The sequence below is a fragment of the Athene noctua genome, chromosome 1, assembly GCF_965140245.1.
Source record: "Athene noctua chromosome 1, bAthNoc1.hap1.1, whole genome shotgun sequence".
NCBI lineage: Eukaryota > Metazoa > Chordata > Aves > Strigiformes > Strigidae > Athene > Athene noctua.
In genome coordinates, this window is record NC_134037.1 from 253,655,558 (window position 1) to 253,673,983 (window position 18,426).

Consider the following 18,426-nt stretch of genomic DNA (forward strand, 5'->3'; position numbering starts at 1 on the left):
CACCTTCCACTAGATCAGGTTGCTCAAAGCCCCGTCCAACCTGGCCTTGACTGCTTCTACTGATGAGGCATTCACAACTTCTCTAGGCAACCTGTGCCACTGCCTCACTAATTCTTCCTCATCTCCAGTCTCAATCTACTCTCAGTTTAAAATCCTTGCCCTTTCTCCTGTTACTACAGGCCCTAGTAAAAAGTCCCTCCTCATTCTTCTCATAAGCCCCCTTTAAGTACTGAAAGGCTGCAGTAAGGTCTCCCCAGAGCATCTTCTTCAGACTGAACAACCCCAACTCTCTCAGCCTTTCTTTACAGCACAGGTGCTCCAGCCCCCTGATCACCTTCATGGCTCTCCTCTTCACCCGTTTTAACAGGTCTGTGTCTTTCTTGTGCTGGGGGCCCCAGAGCTGGATGCGGTACTCCAGGTGGGGTCTCACCAGAGCAGAGTACAAGGGGAGAATCATCTCCCTCGACCTGCGGGCAATGTTTCTTTTTATGCAGCCCAGGATACAACTGGCTTTCTGGGCTGTAAACACATTCTGTAATAAACAGAGCCAAAACAAATTCCCAAGGTCAATAATCTGGGTTACTCTAGTTTTATACTAGAGTATATACCTTATGGAAAGCTATCAGATCACTTTAATAATCCCTGTAAATCAGGCAAACTAAAACCAGAAAAAAATATAGCAAAGACATGATAAAAACAGTTTTAAGTCTTAAAATTCCTAATATGCAGTCTTATTAGCATGAATCTCATTATTTATTTTATTAATTTGCCAAGGTTTTAGTTTATTAGTCCAAAGTCAGGAAATCAATTATCTGTCTTCATAACAGATGTCACAATCACACCAAGATCCACCCAAATAGTTTGGACATGTCAGTACAGAAATGGTAATGGAGACTTGTAGGAAGCTGTAGTCATAATCATTTGTATGGCACGATCCAGCTTTCCCAAATCCATAAAGGTACATCTATACCACTAGGCATGTATAAGCTCTTCACAAGGCAATCATAAAATAATTAAACTGACATTTTTCTTACTTGAGATTGCAGTGCTTGAAGCTGAGTTTCATAATTCTGAGCCATTTCATATTTAGTTTTCTGTAAGTCTCCCAGTTTCTGTCGAAGTAGTCCCACCTACAGTTAGAATAAGCCTTCAAATTTACCTTTTCTGAAGTGTTCCAAAATAGGTCATTTTTGGAATAGTAATTTGAAACTTCGAAAGAAGACTGTTACTTAAAAGATAGATATTAAAGATATATATTCATTCAGTAACAAGAATAAAATCGGATACCACAAACCCAGACTGTGTCAACATCAAGTTAGGGATTTTATAGTAAAGAATCTTGTTGTATGCTTACATTATGATTTAATGATAATACTGTATGAGTCTGTCATGAAAGACCATTTAATGAAAGCTTTTCTGACCCAACTACACAAATGAACTGTTGTGCCCCATTGTGAAAACATTGCTTGAATGGTTTATATAATCATATGAATGACTTTCAGCTACTTATGCACATATTATCAGGAGACACTGTAGATTCATTTTGGCTCCCTAAGTACAATACCATTTAAGATATCGTGAATTATCTGAGTTTCAAAGAGATCTGAGGAATATGACAACAAGTATACATGACACCAATATTTTTCTGGAGAGGCAGCTGAAGCTAGGTAGAATATGCTAAAATATTTCAGGTAGCTTCTCTGTATGGGCTAATAAGTTCATGCTTTGAGGGCTGGTTAGCTGAATTATTCTCTTGGCTCCTCTGACTGCAGTGACTATAGACAAGTTCCTAACTGCTCATTAGGGAGAATTACTTAATTTTCCAAACTCCCACTGTCAGTTTAGACACCAAGGATGCCCGTGTGCAAACACCTAACTTCACAGGATGTCTTGAACTAGAACTGAATACTGTGCTAGGATTTATTGATACTTCTGAATGATTATTCAGCAGACGAGACTGTGAAGCACGGACAACATCAAGTACCCTGGGGCTTTCAGTTTGATAAGCACGTCTAAGTGGTAATATGATTTGAATCTTCACTATTAATAATCAAATTATCATACAAAGACAGTATATCATGTAAAATGATAAAAATCAGGTATAAACAGGAATTACAAAGAAATAATTTTGTGAAACTTTTTGAACTGTACATTTCCATTTAAAATTTCTGATGAAACTAGAAGTATTGGCATTTAGAAAAAGCATCAAATTATCTTTTTACAGCTAAACTGAGAATATTTGATTTAGACCTTAGGGAAAAAGAAGAAATATGAGACTTTCAATGACATTTTTACCATCACTTTCAGAACAGAAGCACACTTTAAAACAAAACACTAAGGATAATTAGTGACCTTTAAAGGGTGTTTGGTATTTTTACATGATAGAACGAACAGGTCTCCTTATAGAGCATTTAGAGCATACTATTAACTAACTACCAGAATAAATACTTTCTGTATAGAACGTGATATTCTTAAATACCTCTTGACCTTTTTGATCCAGTTTGCTTTGGGCACTTGCTAATTCTTGATTCTGGATATCCATTTTTGCTTCTAAAACTTTCATCTTCCTTTCCCATTCGACTTTCTTGCTATTTACCATGATGTCAATTTGATGCACTAATTCCTGAAGTTCAGCTTCACATGGAGAAGCTCTAATAATATAAAACCAGAGATATTTATTTTTTCAAATAAAGAGTAAGGGAGAAAACAAATTTTTATTTACATTGCTAAGATTTTATTTTAATTCTGATGCCAATAACCATTTTTCAACATCAGAAAGAAAGAAATGGGAAAGCTAAATGATGCCTTCAAACGTAGCTGGAATTTCACTTCATCTATCTTAAGTTTGCCTGAAGTAAAAATCAGAGTATTTAGCATACTCTAGACTATTTGCCTAGTTTAAATGCTGTTTGATATTCTCTCACACTTTCAGGGGTGAACTGTCAAATGAGTATAAGTTGAGCTGAAAGTATCCAGGCCCAAACCTCAGTGGACAAGAGCAGGAGAAGCCGTATATTAAGTTGCTTATGGGCACAGGACTTCCCACTAAGAATTCATAATGATGGAAGCTGAGTTTGCTGGAGGAAGTTATTAAAGAGCTGGCTTGAAAGCAAGCCACAATTCTTAATTGCTATTTCAACTTTTACACCCTGTTTTCTCATTCTCTTTGTGGAAAGTGGACTTAAATAACAAGGTGACTTGTATAAAATGTCCTAGTTTTGGATGGGATAGAGTTAATTTTCTTCCTAGTGGCTGGTACAGTGTTGTGTTTTGGATTTAGTACAAGAATAGTGTTGATAACACACTGATGTTTTAGTTGTTGCTAATCCTTAATTTAATCCTAAATTAAGGATTTTTCAGTTTTCCATAATCTGCCAGCAAGGAGATGCACAAGGAGCTGGGAGGGGGCATGGCCAGGACAGCTGACGCAAACTAGCCAAAGGGATATTCCCTACCATAGAACATCATGCACAGTATAAAAACTGAGAGGGAGTTGGCTGGGGCACGGATCGCTGCTCAGGCATCTGTCAGCAGGTGATGAGCAATTGCATTGTGCATCACTTCTCTTTTCTTGGGTTTTATTTATCTCTCTTTTATTATCTTCATTTCTGTTACTACTATTATTACTACTACTATATTTTTTATTATTATTGTTATATTTTAGTTTATTTATTAAACTTATCTCAATCCACAAGTCTTACTTTTTTTTTTTCCAATTCTCCGCATCCCCCTAGGCAGGGGGAGGAGTGATCAAGTAGCTGCATGGTGGTTAGTTGCTGGCTGGGGTCAAACCACGACATAAAAGTGAGCTTTAATTCTACTAGGAAGCACAGAAGTCAGTGCATTTTGAAAAAGATCTTGACTTTCAGGGGCCATGTGCTGGATTTCATAGAGATTTGCACAATATCTGCAGCATAAACATTAGATTTTTTTCCCAAACTTCTGAGATTGTATTTAGAATACATCCCTTACACCAGAACTTCATTGTCAGTAATAGACAATGTTTTACACTGTTGTTTTAGGAATATGATGTGTCCTAAGTAACAAAATAACGATATATAGTTAATTTATGGTATATTAGAAGGGCTACCAGAAATTGAAAGCAGTTAAAGTTGCCCTCTTATACTGCCCCTTACATAGGAGCAGTATATTGATTTTTAAAAATGAAACTTTGTCTGGACAGTGTCAAACAATGTTTAAATCAGCTGGTGTATACCACTTAGCAGATACAGCAGAATTTTACTATGGAGATTTCTTTATTCCATAGCCATTCCAACTTTGCATTTGATGACGAATGTAAAAAAAAAAATGAAATAAGAAAGATACAGATTAAAGAAAATTTGTTTCTGGATACTTTTTCATGCAAGAAATTACATAATTCTTTCTGCACTCTAAAATTCTGTATTTGTAGAAATTACTATTTCACATCAAAATTATATAGTCCTTCTAGGTTATATGAGATTTTTTCCTGAAGCATTTTGAACAGTTTATTGCCCAGTTAACCTTGATTGTTTTATGAACTGATAGCTTCTCTCAATCTGTAAATTTACAGCTGTCATTTCAGATTTGCACTGATTTATGTAAAAGAATCTTTCTAGAAATCATGGATCTATTCAACATTCAGTGAAACATCCCAGTTAGAAAAAAAAACCCCAAACATATAACTGTTTATTGAAATGTTCCTGAACATTTTATTTTCCTGATTTACTGCTTCTTATCCACTTAACCTAGGATTTTAGGATTTGGAACAAAAGATAAAGGAGACGATGTACACTCCTGCCTAATTACTCCCCACAAAATAAAGACAGGGAATTTTATTCCATTAACAGTCAGAGCTGCTTTTGGACTGTTACAAAGAAGAATTAGCTATTGAACAAATTGCTTAAATATGTACATGAGCCCATAAATGTTTTATAAAATATAATTTTCATAGAGTCATATGGAAATAAAAATCAGACTGTTTTCTATCAATATAATTACACATCACCAAAAAAAATCTTTGTCAATCATTAAAGACTTCAATCTGATCTCAGTTTACTTGAGATACGAGATCATAATTAGTTAAGACAGAATGTTCTATTAAAGCCTTTAGCAGACTTACCACTGTAATGCTTGCTTTGTGTCATTTATTGAAATAAAATTATTTTAATCAACTTCATTTTTCATGAAGTTTAATCAAAAATACCATAGCTTCTAAGCATTTTTTGTCTGTTCAGAGCTCATAGAATGTTGGATGTAGATATTTTTATACTAAGTACCAAAAGAGGCATATATCTCACTGAAGTGAAGGAAAACCTTTCACTGACTGTTTTTAGCCAGTGGAACATGAGCCAGCAGTGTGCCCAGGTGGCCAAGAAAGCCAACGGCATCCTGGCTTGTATTAGAAATAGTGTGACCAGCAGAAGTAGGGAGGTGATTGTCCCCCTGTGCTCTGTACTGGTGAGGCCACACCTGGAGTGCTGTGTCCAGGTTTGGGCACCTCAGTACGAGGGAGATATCGAGGTGCTGGAGCGAGTGCAGAGGAGAGCAACGAAGCTGGTGAAGGGCCTGGAGAACAAACCCTGTGAGGAGAGATTGAGGGATCTGGGACTGTTTAGTTTGAGGAGGAGAAGGCTGAGGGGAGACCTCATCACTCTCTACAACTACCTGAAAGGACACTGTAGAGAGGTTGGTGCTGGTCTCTTCTCACAGGTATTTAGGGATAGAACAAGAAGGAATGGCTTTAATCTGCAACAGGGGAGGTTTAGACTGGACATTAGGACAAAATTTTTCACCAAAAGAGGGGTCAGACAGTGGAATAGGCTGCCCAGGGAGGTGGTGGAGTCACCATCCCTGGATGAGTTTAAGGGTCGTTTAGATGAGATGTTGGGGGATATGGTGTAGGGGGGGACTTTGTAGAGTAGGGCTGATGGTTGGACTCGATGATCCCAAGGGTCTTTTCCAACCTGAATGATTCTGTGATTCTGTCAATATGTTGAATATTTAAAATTTTGAGGAGTAGCATCCCTTTCATTTTACTTTCTGTAAACATTTACTTTCCACACAATTTTTTAGTGGCATGTTATCTGCATATCCTGTTCTCATATGAGTTAACTGCTGATAAACTGTTCTACTTCGTTTCCACTGATTTTTTTGGAGCTTTTTTAATACCTTTCTTGCTTCCTGTTCTAGTTTTAATTGCTTTACTTTTTTTCCTAAATAAGAGATCCTATCTATAAATTACCCTAATATACAGTTTTATTACTTTATGTAGAAGACGTACCTTTATCTTATCTTTATAACATATTGGAATGTATTGAAATGTGTCGTCTTTAGTCATTGCAACCTTATCTTGGCCATGAAAAAAATTTTCTTATTTAAAATCTTCAAATTACTCTTTTCAGTGGTATGATCTGATCATTGTGAAGATTTCTGCATTTTCTCTCTGCAACGATTTAGAGATTAATGTGTATAACCACTGCCATATCTAAATGAAGGTACAAATAAAACCAGTGTTGTTTCTCCACTGTCAACTCTCCCTTATCTCAACCAGTTACACTGTTAGTAAACTGTTGTAGTACACCTGCTTTCTCTTCACTTTTTTCATGTTATAGTGACTATTCATTGTACAACTGAAGCGCAATCTGCATTTAATTTCCATTTCCTCATACTGTTGAATAATTTTCAAGTTTCTTTTTTTTTTAAATTTTGATTACAAGCCTATATTGAATTTCCATTGATAAAGCCAGCAATTGTGTTCTTTCATAAATTCGTTAACTATCCATTCTGATAGCCAAACCGATGCAAAAAAAATGTATTATAACCTATTACTTTTCATAATAAATTTAGCCTTCTGATAAACAAGGTTCTTCACTTAAAATAATCTAAGAATGTTGGGACATTGTTTTGAGTTATGACATGTTCCATTTTTCTTTTAATAATACTATTCATCTCACTGACATTTTCCCCAAAAGTAAAAGTGATAGCCACTGGTTATAATTTAATTGGTTCTGTAATTTATAAAAACTTAAAATCTATGTATTCTTTTGACTGCTGATGGTACACACTGCTGTGTGCATCTGTATGCACATAAAGTGCCTTTATGGTCACTAATCATTTTGCAGCCATTCTAATATCTCTATAGCATGATGGCTTGTTAAAACGAGCATAGCTATTTCCTTAAAATGAGCATAGCTATTATTTTATTAAATAATTGCCATAGAGACAGTCACACAGATACAAAAGATGGTGTAGCATCTGAATAATGTAGCAGCAACTTGCAAAAGGGTTAGTGATAAAAAGCACAGCAGCATGCCTGTAACCGCGCCATCTTAGGAAGTGTTGAAGAGGATTTCAGTTCCCCAAATTAGAACAGAATGCCTTTTTGTATCGTAAACCTTACAGTCTGGTGTATGTTTTTGGGGGACATTGCAACCAAGAACGCACCAAGCAATTAGGAACTCTAGCAGAGCCACACTTAACCAAACACAGACTGAGCTATGAACTCAGAGGTAATATCCCTATTGCCAGTAAACCTTCAACTGCTGAGCGTGTTGCCAGCACATCACTGAAGAACAGTAAGCTAACTAACATGCTTCTCTACTGTAAATGACTGTGCAATCTAAGCCTTAATAGAAGCAGATGCTTTTACTTCTGGTAGTTGATACCACCACCTTGTGTAAATGCTAGCATAAAAATGTTTCCTTTCTTTTCTGGTAATCTTTCACATCCCAGCTGCTCAGCCCACCCTCCCAACATCTGTCCTCCCAGCGTCCATGCACACATACTGAAGTCCCCTGTCTGTAGGCTGTGCTCTGGGTCAAGTGCTGGTCCCACACACTCTGTGTTTCATAGCCTGCATGCTCAACTTCTGATTGCACTACACTCCAAGAAAAAAGAGTTCCTTAACACAGAATCATAGAATCACAGAATAGTTTGGGTTGGAAGGGACCTTTAAAGGTAATCTATTGGATGGATGGATATGTGTTAATTGAATATCTTATTTTTGGTTCTTAATGGTGCATATCCCTTGTTTTGATTATTACAGGAAATTGTAGCAAATATGTTAGATTTAACATATAATAATTAAAACAACATTTTTTAAAAAAGTAAAAATTCTTCAAAATATTTTTATATCAACAAATGCTTGAAAATTTAACATTATCGATGTTAAGCTTGGAAAGGCTTTTTAAATACTCACATAAATTTAATGCCTTTTAAATGTTAAAACTGTTAGCAATGCCATTTTAAAATTTAATATGAGTCACAGAATGATAATAACCAAAGTGCAAGCAAGTAGTACACTGCAATGTACATATCACAAAACAAAACCAGCCCCCTCCCAAGTGCCTGAAACTCATCTCAAAATAGCATTAAAGATGCAGTAAACTTTGCTTCCCTCGGGGTGGACTATAAAATGGGATTTTAAAAACAGAAAAGGAAGTGCTAGCTGCATCAAGACTACCTTTTCTTTGGTACTGCTGTAAGGACCTGTGGCTTGAAGCCTCATGCAATGTCAGGTGGCAACACTTTGGTGAACCACCAGCAATGACTATCTGATTTTAGCTTTCAGAAACAGGTACTTTATTGTGTGTCACATGGAGCATTGCAAGTGCAAAGGCAATCTCTAGCCTGGATCATCAGGTTACCCTTTCAGATCCACCATGGCTGACATCCTTCCCTCTTAAATTTCACCTGTCTCTTTCAGATCATCCCACACAAGGCAAGTTCTCCAGCTGTTGCTAGAAAATTTTCTCTCAACAGTTATTGCATGCTTCTTAGACCTAGAACCACCAATATAGAAAAGGGAGCTGTTGAAGGAAAAATCCCTTCTGAAACAGCTTCTCAGTCTATCTTCACCTTCTCTGTCTAATTCCTTACCTAGACCCTCCAAGTATACCTGCAGCTGAAAAAGGAAAGCTGTACCTGAAGCTGTAGATTACTGCTGCTGTTCTACTATCAGAACTATTCTGTATCATGGCTGTGGTACTCCAAACATCTGCATAAAGGTGTATTTGTCAAGTTATCCCCACCTGCTAGCATATAGATACTACTAACTGCTGTAACTATTATTTTAGTCTATTCAGTGTTTTGAAAAGTGTGCTAACTATCCCCCCCCAGAATATGACCTATCACCTGGTATCACGATCATGAGAACTTATTTTGATCACTGGATGTGCAATGCAGAAAACTCTGGTATCTTTTGTTTAATATGCCATCGGGTAAACAAACACTCAAAGAAAATGAAGTATGCATATGGGTAAAAAAACATTCCCAGTTTGCTGAATATATACATCAAATGGATTATTCATATGTGGAAGTAATGAATTGTACTTAAGCAAGTGGCAGCTATTGGTTTTTGGTTGCATTTACTTTGAAACAGCTCAAAACACTTAAAGTTATCTAATTTTTAAAGTGATTTAGGCAAGCTCTTATATTCCATATCTATATTGTTGAAAATAGAGATGATTCATATTCTGCTGTCATTAGTAACTACCTTCATGTAAAATCTACATGTTTACAAATCTCTACAACTTAAAATCCAGATAACAGGTTTTACCAACTCGAGGCCTTTATCACAATTTTTTTTTTTCACTAGTCAGACCTTTCTAGTTCTATTTATCTGTCTTTTGCTTCGGAGTTCTGCACAGATCTGTATTTTTTTGATTGTTTTCTAATGGACATAGAAAGAATATTACTGTCCATACACTTTAGAATAAAGTTGCAATTTAGAAACTGACGTTTTAAGAAGATCTGGTTCATACCGTCAGTCTCTGCTTTGTGCCTTCTTCCCCTATTACTCAGGTTTGCTGACAAATAGGAAAATATGAATGGCCATATTTACGCAAACACAAGCAAAATCTATGCAGAACAATGGTAACAAAGATTTCCATCTTACATAGTAATTCATTAGTTTTTGATCCTTAACACGGCTTCTAGAGCCAATTAACTCATTTTATCTTCTTAAAACTTGCTTTTAAAATAGGAAATATATACAACAGTTCTGATACAATCATCCATTAGAATCTTCTATCCCGAAGTTCCATTATACTAACTACAACAAATTTATTTAACAATTTTCATCCATACAGAAGCGTACACATCTGTGGATGGGTAATTTGCGATTTATGGGTTCTTGCAGCTGGGATGTAATTGCCATGATTGCCACCACTGTTATTCAGCCATCTTCCCAAATTTTAAAGCTATCTGCATTATCTCTGGAATACTGTCAGCACAGACTGGAACGAATGTCTGTCGTTGGATGTGTATTCTAAACTACTCTTCCAGATTCTTTGTATAGTTAATGGAAATAAATAGCTACCAAAAATACCTGGTTTATGATGGGACAAATCACTCTCTAGATTCATCTGTAATGGCCTTAAATTTCACATATGTCAATTACAACAAAGGCCAGGCAGGATCTGAACTCTTGAGATAGGCTTCTGATTTGTTAAATAGTATACAAAGAATAGCAATATTTTGATTTCTTTTTTAAATTCAAGTTTTTATATGACTTTATTTACTAATCGTATCACTAACAAAAAGCCAGGAAAAAAAAGGCCAGATTGTTCAGAATATAATATTTTACTGCAGCAATTTTTTATATCATGAAAGCCGCTCATATTATTCTTCATACAACAGAGCACACTTTCAAATCCTGTTAAAACTTCCCTGGGCCATAGTTAGGTATGATCGAATATACATGTTTCTGTTATTTTAAGAAATAGTTTTACACTTAATATGCATCAAATTACCTTGGACTGCTTCTTGGTAATAATGATGAAACTGTTCTATGAAAAACAGGTAATACATTTAATATATTATGATAGATAAATATTCTATTTAGTGCATTACATGGCAAAGTACTTTTTACATTGCCATATTCCTTGAACAGGGTGGATGGGATGAGGTCCTACATCAAATCTTACCCATGTTCACACTTCTTTAGAAACTTTTTGTGCTGTACTAATGTTTTTTTAGATTAACACTAAAAGAACTAAACTTGGATAATGTCAAAAAAAGATAATTGTGTTGTGATGAAAAGTGCACTTAATACTTGGGAAGAACAATTGTGGTTATTACCTTTGCAAAATAAGAATTGGGTGTTAGCAATTAATAGCCTTTTTTAAAAAGATTTTTGAATGTTTTAAGAGCTGAGATATGTAAGTTTATACTGCTGTAGCCTAGCAACTTCAATTATTTTTTAAAACAGTCTAAAATAACATTTCTTAATACCTTAATAAAACCCCACATAGCTTTCTTTTTTCTCCTTTTATGTTATGAAGATTTTTAAATGTAAATACTGTCAGTAGATTAGCTAAAGCAGCAAGATGTGTTGTCTTAATTATCAGTAACCTCTCCAGTTTGCATGGAAGCAACAGCAGAAATTGAGAATCACGTTTGCCTCTAAATTCATTAATATTTTGTGTTTCAAATTTTCAATAAACCCACATAACTCAATTACATTATATATTCAACGCCCAGACAATAAGTCATTACTTACTCAGTGACAGCTTGTTCCTGAAACACTTCTAAGTCCTGCTCCATATTACTGATGGTTCTTTTAACCTGTTGAAACAACAAAACCCAAATAATTCAGATTCCTGAAAGTGTGCATTTATACAGCCGAGTATTGCATATCGGATAGTTTTATGCTTTCAATTCTGACATTCTCCCATTGTAAACAACAGGGGCAGGCGAATGTAGCTCTAATTACAGGCTGGAATGGGCAAGATTAAAACTTCTGGAGTAAACTCAGCTCAGTGTCAGCAGCTCTTGCACTGAGATACTAGAGGTGGTGCTAGCTTGAGGATAGCCCTGGATTTCCAAGAAGTTTGGTTTGGATCATTCTCTGTTGTGTGGTGTCAATGATTTGTCAAGACACTTGAAAACACATAAACCTAAATTTGTCATAGATCCATGGCTGCATTTCTCATACCTTCACACCCCCTAATTAACACACACCTAGGCTGTAATTGCTCTCAAACACAATGCTGGACTCCTGTTGACTCTTTGCTCCCTTACGTGGCAGATGCAGCGCTGAGACACGCAGCCCTCAAGGACCTCAGCAGGCAGACCAGAACAAGGCTGTTGGTGGGACCAGCCCGGTTCTGTGAGCCCAGCAGGACACAGGGATGTGGGGCAGGCTTGCTGCGTGCCAGAACAGGTACCAGCCACATGACGACATGGTGACAGGGCGGCATGAAACAGCCCTAATTCCTCGTGGGGGTGAGCAGTGGGGCTCTCAAGGGCACGGGTACCAGTGCAGATGTGCAGACACTGCGGAGTGACACGGCAGCCCTGGCTCCACGGGGACCGTCTCCTGAGGTGACACTGCCACAGGGGCTCTGGCTCCACGGGGACCGTCTCCTGAGGTGACACTGCCACGGGGGCTCTGGCTCCACGGGGACCGTCTCCTGAGGTGACACTGCCACAGGGGTTCTGGCTCCACGGGGACCGTCTCCTGAGGTGACACTGCCACAGGGGCTCTGGCTCCACGGGGACCGTCTCCAGAGGTGACACTGCCACAGGGGCTCTGGCTCCGCGGGGACCGTCTCCTGAGGTGACACTGCCACAGGGGCTCTGGCTCCGCGGGGACCGTCTCCAGAGGTGACACTGCCACAGGGGCTCTGGCTCCACGGGGACCTTCTCCTGAGGTGACACTGCCACAGGGGCTCTGGCTCCGCAGGGACCGTCTCCTGAGGTGACACTGCCACGGGACCACCCCCCTTGGCTCCACAGGAGACCGGCCCTGCGGTGACACTGGCACCGGGGCAGCCCTGGCTGCGCCGGGCACCCGAGAAGAGCGGGGCAGGCACAGCACCCGCCGGGTCCCCGCGGCCGCCCCCTCCCCTCTCGTTACCTGCCGCGCTCGCCCCGCCGCTCCTTTCTCACCCGGAGTCGCTATGGCCGCGGCAGGAGCTCCGCATCCCGGCCACCCGCGCCCCCCTTCCCGCCCTAGCTCCCGCCCGCCGCCGCCCCGGCCCGCCGCTCCCACCGGCCGTTGCGGACGGTTGCGGGCGGCTTCTCCGTCGCCGCGGTAACGCCAAGGGCGGCAGGGCGAGGCGGGACGGCGGCCGGGGGCTGCGGGGCGGGGCGGCCACCGGGGCGAGGCGGTGGGACAGGGGGCGAGGCCGGGGCGGTGGCCCGAGGGGCGGTGGGGAGCTGCCGGCGAGCTGAGGGCAGGGCGGCGGGGCGGGGGGCTCCGGGCGCCGTCCGCCGGGGGAAGGAGGCGCGAATTGCCCCCGCGGGGCCGGCGGGGAGCTGCCGTGCGCGGGGGGAGCTGCCGTGCGCGGGGGAGCTGCCGTGCGCGGGGGGAGCGGAGCGGGCAGCCCCGTGTCACTCGGGGCTTCTGCAGGGCCCCGCGTCCCTCCAGGAGCCGCCGTAGACTTGAAAGGAGCTGGAGTGAATTTCACCTCAGGAAATATCACCCGGGGTAAAGAGCACGTACTTTTGCTTTAACATAATCTAAGAGATCAGTAGGCAGGGTGTTTCCTTTTTTCTTTTCTCTTTTTTTTTTTTTTTTTTTTTTTTGTATAAAACGCTATTATTACCAGATAATGAAAAGGCTGAACATTACCCTTTTCTTTCTGAATGACTAGCTATGCTTTTGTAAAATTGCTTCAAATGATTTTCAGACTATTGTGCAAACGACCTAGGTTTGGATGACACTTTTTATGGACTTCAGTCTGTCTTATTCAACAACAAAACACTTTCAAGAATCACAGCTATTTCAACTTCTTACAGTAATAATTTGTGCTTCCAAACTTAGAGTTTATAGACCTGTTCAAACACCAGGGAATTTTTCTACCAGGACAGTACAATTTACTTTGTATTTATTGCCCTGAAATTGCACTGACCTTTTTTGGAGCTGATAATGTATTTATTTACACTAAATTTCAAGTGTTCGATTTGCTTTACTTGGACTGTTTACATAAATTAGCCAAGTGAACTGCATTCTTGGTATCAGTTCTGAGGAATAATCTATTTCATTTGGTTCCTATCTCTGTGCTAAGGCAGATGGTTTTCATGTCAACAGGAATGTCGTTTCAATCTATGAATTACAAAAAATATTTTTTTAAATGAAAAATTAAAGTAAAATTATATGCAGAGTTTCAGGAAAGTTCCTGATAACGTTTGCTGCTCACTCTAGAAAATAACTGCAATTTTCTTTTGCGGTTTTCTTAAAGGTTACTAAAATTGTTTGTATTTTTGCTTTACACTTTTTTCATGGTTGTATTTAATCTCAGGAACGCTTTAGGCGTTTGTCAGGCAGCATCAGGAGCAGCTGCTGGGCGAGAGCAGGCGAGCGGGGAGCTGAGGGCAATGCTCTCCCCAGCACCGCGCAGTCCCACAACGCCCACCCAGAGCACAGAGTGGGGACAGGGACGGTGACTGGGGCCTGCCACAGCCAAGGGATGGCCAGAGCAGCCCGTGGTGTTGGGCAGATCTGAAGTGATTCCGGAAGGCGAGTCAGCAAAATTAGGAGCAGCGAGGTGTGATGCTGAGCACAGGCTCAGCGACAGCTTTGCTCAGACAGGGCCCAGGACCGTGGTCCTGAGCGAAATGCTGCTCCTGAGCTGAGGGTCTAGGCACCCAACACAGCATCTCGCGGCTGTCTTCCAGCAGCTTTGACCCCAAGTTATGGCTGTGCCATGTCAAAGCTGGCCTTGAGGGTAGGTGGCCAAACCCTTATCGAAGAGAGAAGGAAGGACCTATTGCTGCGCTGAGAGCACAGAAAACATTTTTGTTATTGCACTGTAATTACACTTTTCTTCATGATTTACTTACTGTAATAGAATTAATACGAAGAAATTGGAAACATTCGATTTTTGATACCTGAAATGTTTCAAATATAATTTCTTCTAATTGAAACAGTTTTAAGATTATTTTTTTAAATAGCAAAATTTAGGATGATTTATTTTAAATACTTAGATTTAGGATGATTTAAAGTATTATGTACTAGAAATAATTTTTAATGTAACTGCCAGCAAATTTCCACTTGTTCATCTGCAGCAACTGAACTTTTCAGCCATATTCCCAGTGCATATATTTTAATTTCCTTCCTGTCTCATCCTCTCTCAGTGGTAATCAGTTATTTAGAAATTTAACTTCCATCTGTCATGGGGGGAAACTTTAAAAAAAAAATAATTATAAATTACATACTAACATTTTCAAAGCTTTTGAGAAGGACAATTCCACTGTCATTAGCCAGAGCTGTGTTTCTAACTCCCTGATGTGCCTTTAAATATCTCATTCACTATATTAAAAAAATCCCTCATCAAATTGTTGACATTTTCTATTTGCTTTTACTCATCCACATCATCTCTTGACTAGAGCCTGTCTTATGAGACATAAAACTTTTACTTGTTGACTTTAAAGAACATGCTTTACACATGCATTACAAATTATGATAGCCACGGAAAAAGTAAACTACTTTCAAATCGGCTTATAGACTAAAATTAATGGAAAGCTATAAACATATTTCTGCAGAAAAAAAGGAGGTAGATCAGGGCAGGGAAACAACAGAGTGTGACCAAATGTCAAACAAGACAAGGTACTACATTGATACCCATGTAAAAACAAGGGGAATTAGCTAGGAAGATGCCTTGCAGAGGGTTCTAGATAGATTGGAGCACTGGACAATGATTAATGGAATGAAATTTAACAAGTTGACATGCCAGATTCTGCACCTAGGACAGAGTAACGCCAGGCACAAGTACAAACTGGGAGAGGAGTGTCTGGAGAGCAGCCCTACAGAAAGGGATCCGGGGTGCTGGTCGGCAGCAGGGTCAGTGTGAGTCAGCAGAGTGCTCTGGCAGCCAAGAGGGCAAACCACGTCCTGGGGTGCATCAACCATGGTATAACCAGACAGTCAGAAGAGGTGATTATCCTGCTGTATTCAGCACTGGTGCAGCCTCACCTTGAGTACTGTGTGCAGTTCTGGGCCCCACAACTTCAGAAGGACATGAAGGTCCTTGGATGTGTCCAGAGAAGGGCAACAAAGCTGGTGAAAGGGCTGCAAGGCCTGTCCTGTGGGCTTGTCTAGTCTGGAGAAAAGGAGGCTGAGGGGCGACCTCATCCTCTCTACAGCTTCCTGAGGAGGGGAAGAGGAGAGGGAGGTGCTGATCTCTCCTTGGTATCCAGTGATAGCATGTGTGGAAATGGTTCAAAGCTGCACCAAGGGAGGTTTAAACTGGACGTTAGGAAGCATTTCTTTACTGAGAGGGTGGTCAAACACTGGAACAGAGTTCCCAGGGAGGTGGTCAATGTCCCAGGCCTGTCAGTGTTTAAGAGGCATTTGGGCAATGCCCTTAATAACATGCTTTAGCTTGGCCAGCCCTGAACTGGTCAGGCAGTTGGACTAGATGATCTTTGTAGGTCCCTTCCAACTGAACTATTCTATTCTATTCTATTCTATTCTATTCTATTCTATTCTATTCTATTCTATTCTATTCTATTCTATTCTATTCCATTCCATTCCATTCCATTCCATTCCATTCCATTCCCTGCCACAACTAGCTGGGAACAAGAGAGTATATGGAAAGCTAAGTAATGATCCAGGGAGTATAATGTTCTGTACCCTTGCTCAGCCTGGCCCTGGCATGCATACAACAGCTCCAGTAGATAAACTGAAAGAAGCAGTGTCAAGAGAAGTGTTGATATTTCCACATCTATAACTCTGAATTTATTTTCCACTTTTATGTCACATTGCAACACATTGAGAGGTATCCTGTCACCAACAGAGTATATGAGACGTTTCAGTTTTGGGGAAAACTATGGAAAGTGAGTCTTGTCATACAAGGTAGCCTTTGTCACTGGTGTGGGCATTGCATGAGGCTCTGGAGCTCTTGTTGCTAACATTTGCGAATCATATAGCTGTTTTAAAAAACTTCGCTGAGAGAAAACATTAATTCTTTTAACAAATCTATTCCACCACCAAATTGTAATGTGAGATTTGAAAGAATTCCTAAGTAAAGCAAAATGCTTTTAGTCTAATAATAATTCTGAGAGTTTGGAACATTTCAAATAATAAATCAATAATATACAATTCAATATAGCATATTTCCAGAGCAGAATAGAAGAGGTGGTGTTAAGGGAGTAGCATAATTGAAATGTAATTTAAGTGATAAATGATTATATACCTACTGGTTGTCCTTCCTGGATATTTGTCACTTGAATTCTTCAAGATGTGTTATTTTTGTAATGTAGTATGTAATAGTAGGTAAAAGCTAAGTGCGTTTGTGTATTTAACTTTAAATACAGTTTTTATTTATAGGACATATTCATACCTTACCTTGCAATCTCAGATGACAAATTTGATTGAACATTTTGTTGCAGTAGGCTCAGCGGAGCTCTCACAAGAAACACGCTCATTTCTTTAGCATAGAAATCACATGGGTTTAGTGATATTTATGTGATGGATTCATAACAGCTTTATAATAGTTTAAGAATTACATTCTGTATGTTAGTTTAGGTGTTTATGAACATACCAAGTTAATTTACAGAAGCTCTGTTAGAAGTGACAGACAGAAAGGAAAAGGAATAGCTCAGTATAAGCCATCCATCAACAAATATGCAGAAGTCACTGAGAAACAATAAAACCTATGAAAAAATCCCTGAGACATAAGCAATAAGACAAGAATGACATTTAAAAAAGAACCTTTGCAAGAGGGATTTGCGTTTGTGAAAATTAGACAGGCATAAAATCTGCCTGAAGATTTGGAAGGTGCCTAACTAATTTACTGGCAGGAGGTGATAAATCCTGACATAATACAGACATAGATGCAGAGTGCTGTTTCTAAATATTTTGTTTCTAGTTTAAACTGAAAACTTTTCTTAAGCAGCTTATGAGATCACTGAAGGGAAGAACAGAAAGAAGTTGGATTTAGTTGGATTTTCCAGGTAAAGTGATTGCTAAGTCATACTGTAGGCTGGGGCCTAGTCTAAAAGTGGAGAATTGTGAGAATTTATCCTGTAATAGAAAACCTGAAAAGTAAGGGTAGTACCCTGAGAGAATGCAGAAGGGGGATAGAGGTGACATTAGGCCTGCTGCTGTGACAATTACAAGTTAATCTTTCTGTGTCCATCTTTAATGATGACAAAAATAAACATAGAATCATAGAATCATTTACATTGGAAAAGACCCTTAAGATCATCAAGTCCAACCATTAACTTAACTCTTGTCAAGTCCACCACTAAACCATGTCCCTAAGCACCACATCGACACATCTTTTAAATACCTCCAGGGATGGTCACTCAACCATTTCACTGGGCAGCCTGTTCCAATGCTTGACAACCCTTTTGGTGAAGAAGTGTTTCCTAGTATCCAATCTAAACCTCCTCTGGTGCAACTTGAGGCCATTTCCTCTTGTCCTATCACTTGCTATGTGGTAGAAGAGACAAACACCACCTTGCTGCACCCTCCTGTCAGGTAGCTGTAGAGGG

At 39.6% G+C, this 18,426-nt stretch overlaps 1 protein-coding gene across 1 annotated transcript in view; it reads right to left on the reverse strand.

Annotated features, from left to right (window-relative positions):
- The window catches only part of DEUP1 (deuterosome assembly protein 1), a 46,967-nt gene extending 35,441 nt beyond the window's left edge, over nt 1–11,526 (reverse strand). The window contains exons 1-3 of the mRNA XM_074901543.1: nt 11,483–11,526; nt 2,480–2,651; nt 1,035–1,130 (exon numbers count right to left, since the gene is read on the reverse strand). Coding sequence (XP_074757644.1) covers nt 1,035–1,130; nt 2,480–2,651; nt 11,483–11,526 — 312 coding nt within the window. The remainder of the gene's footprint in view (nt 1–1,034; nt 1,131–2,479; nt 2,652–11,482) is intronic.
- Between the last annotated feature and the right edge of the window lie 6,900 nt (nt 11,527–18,426).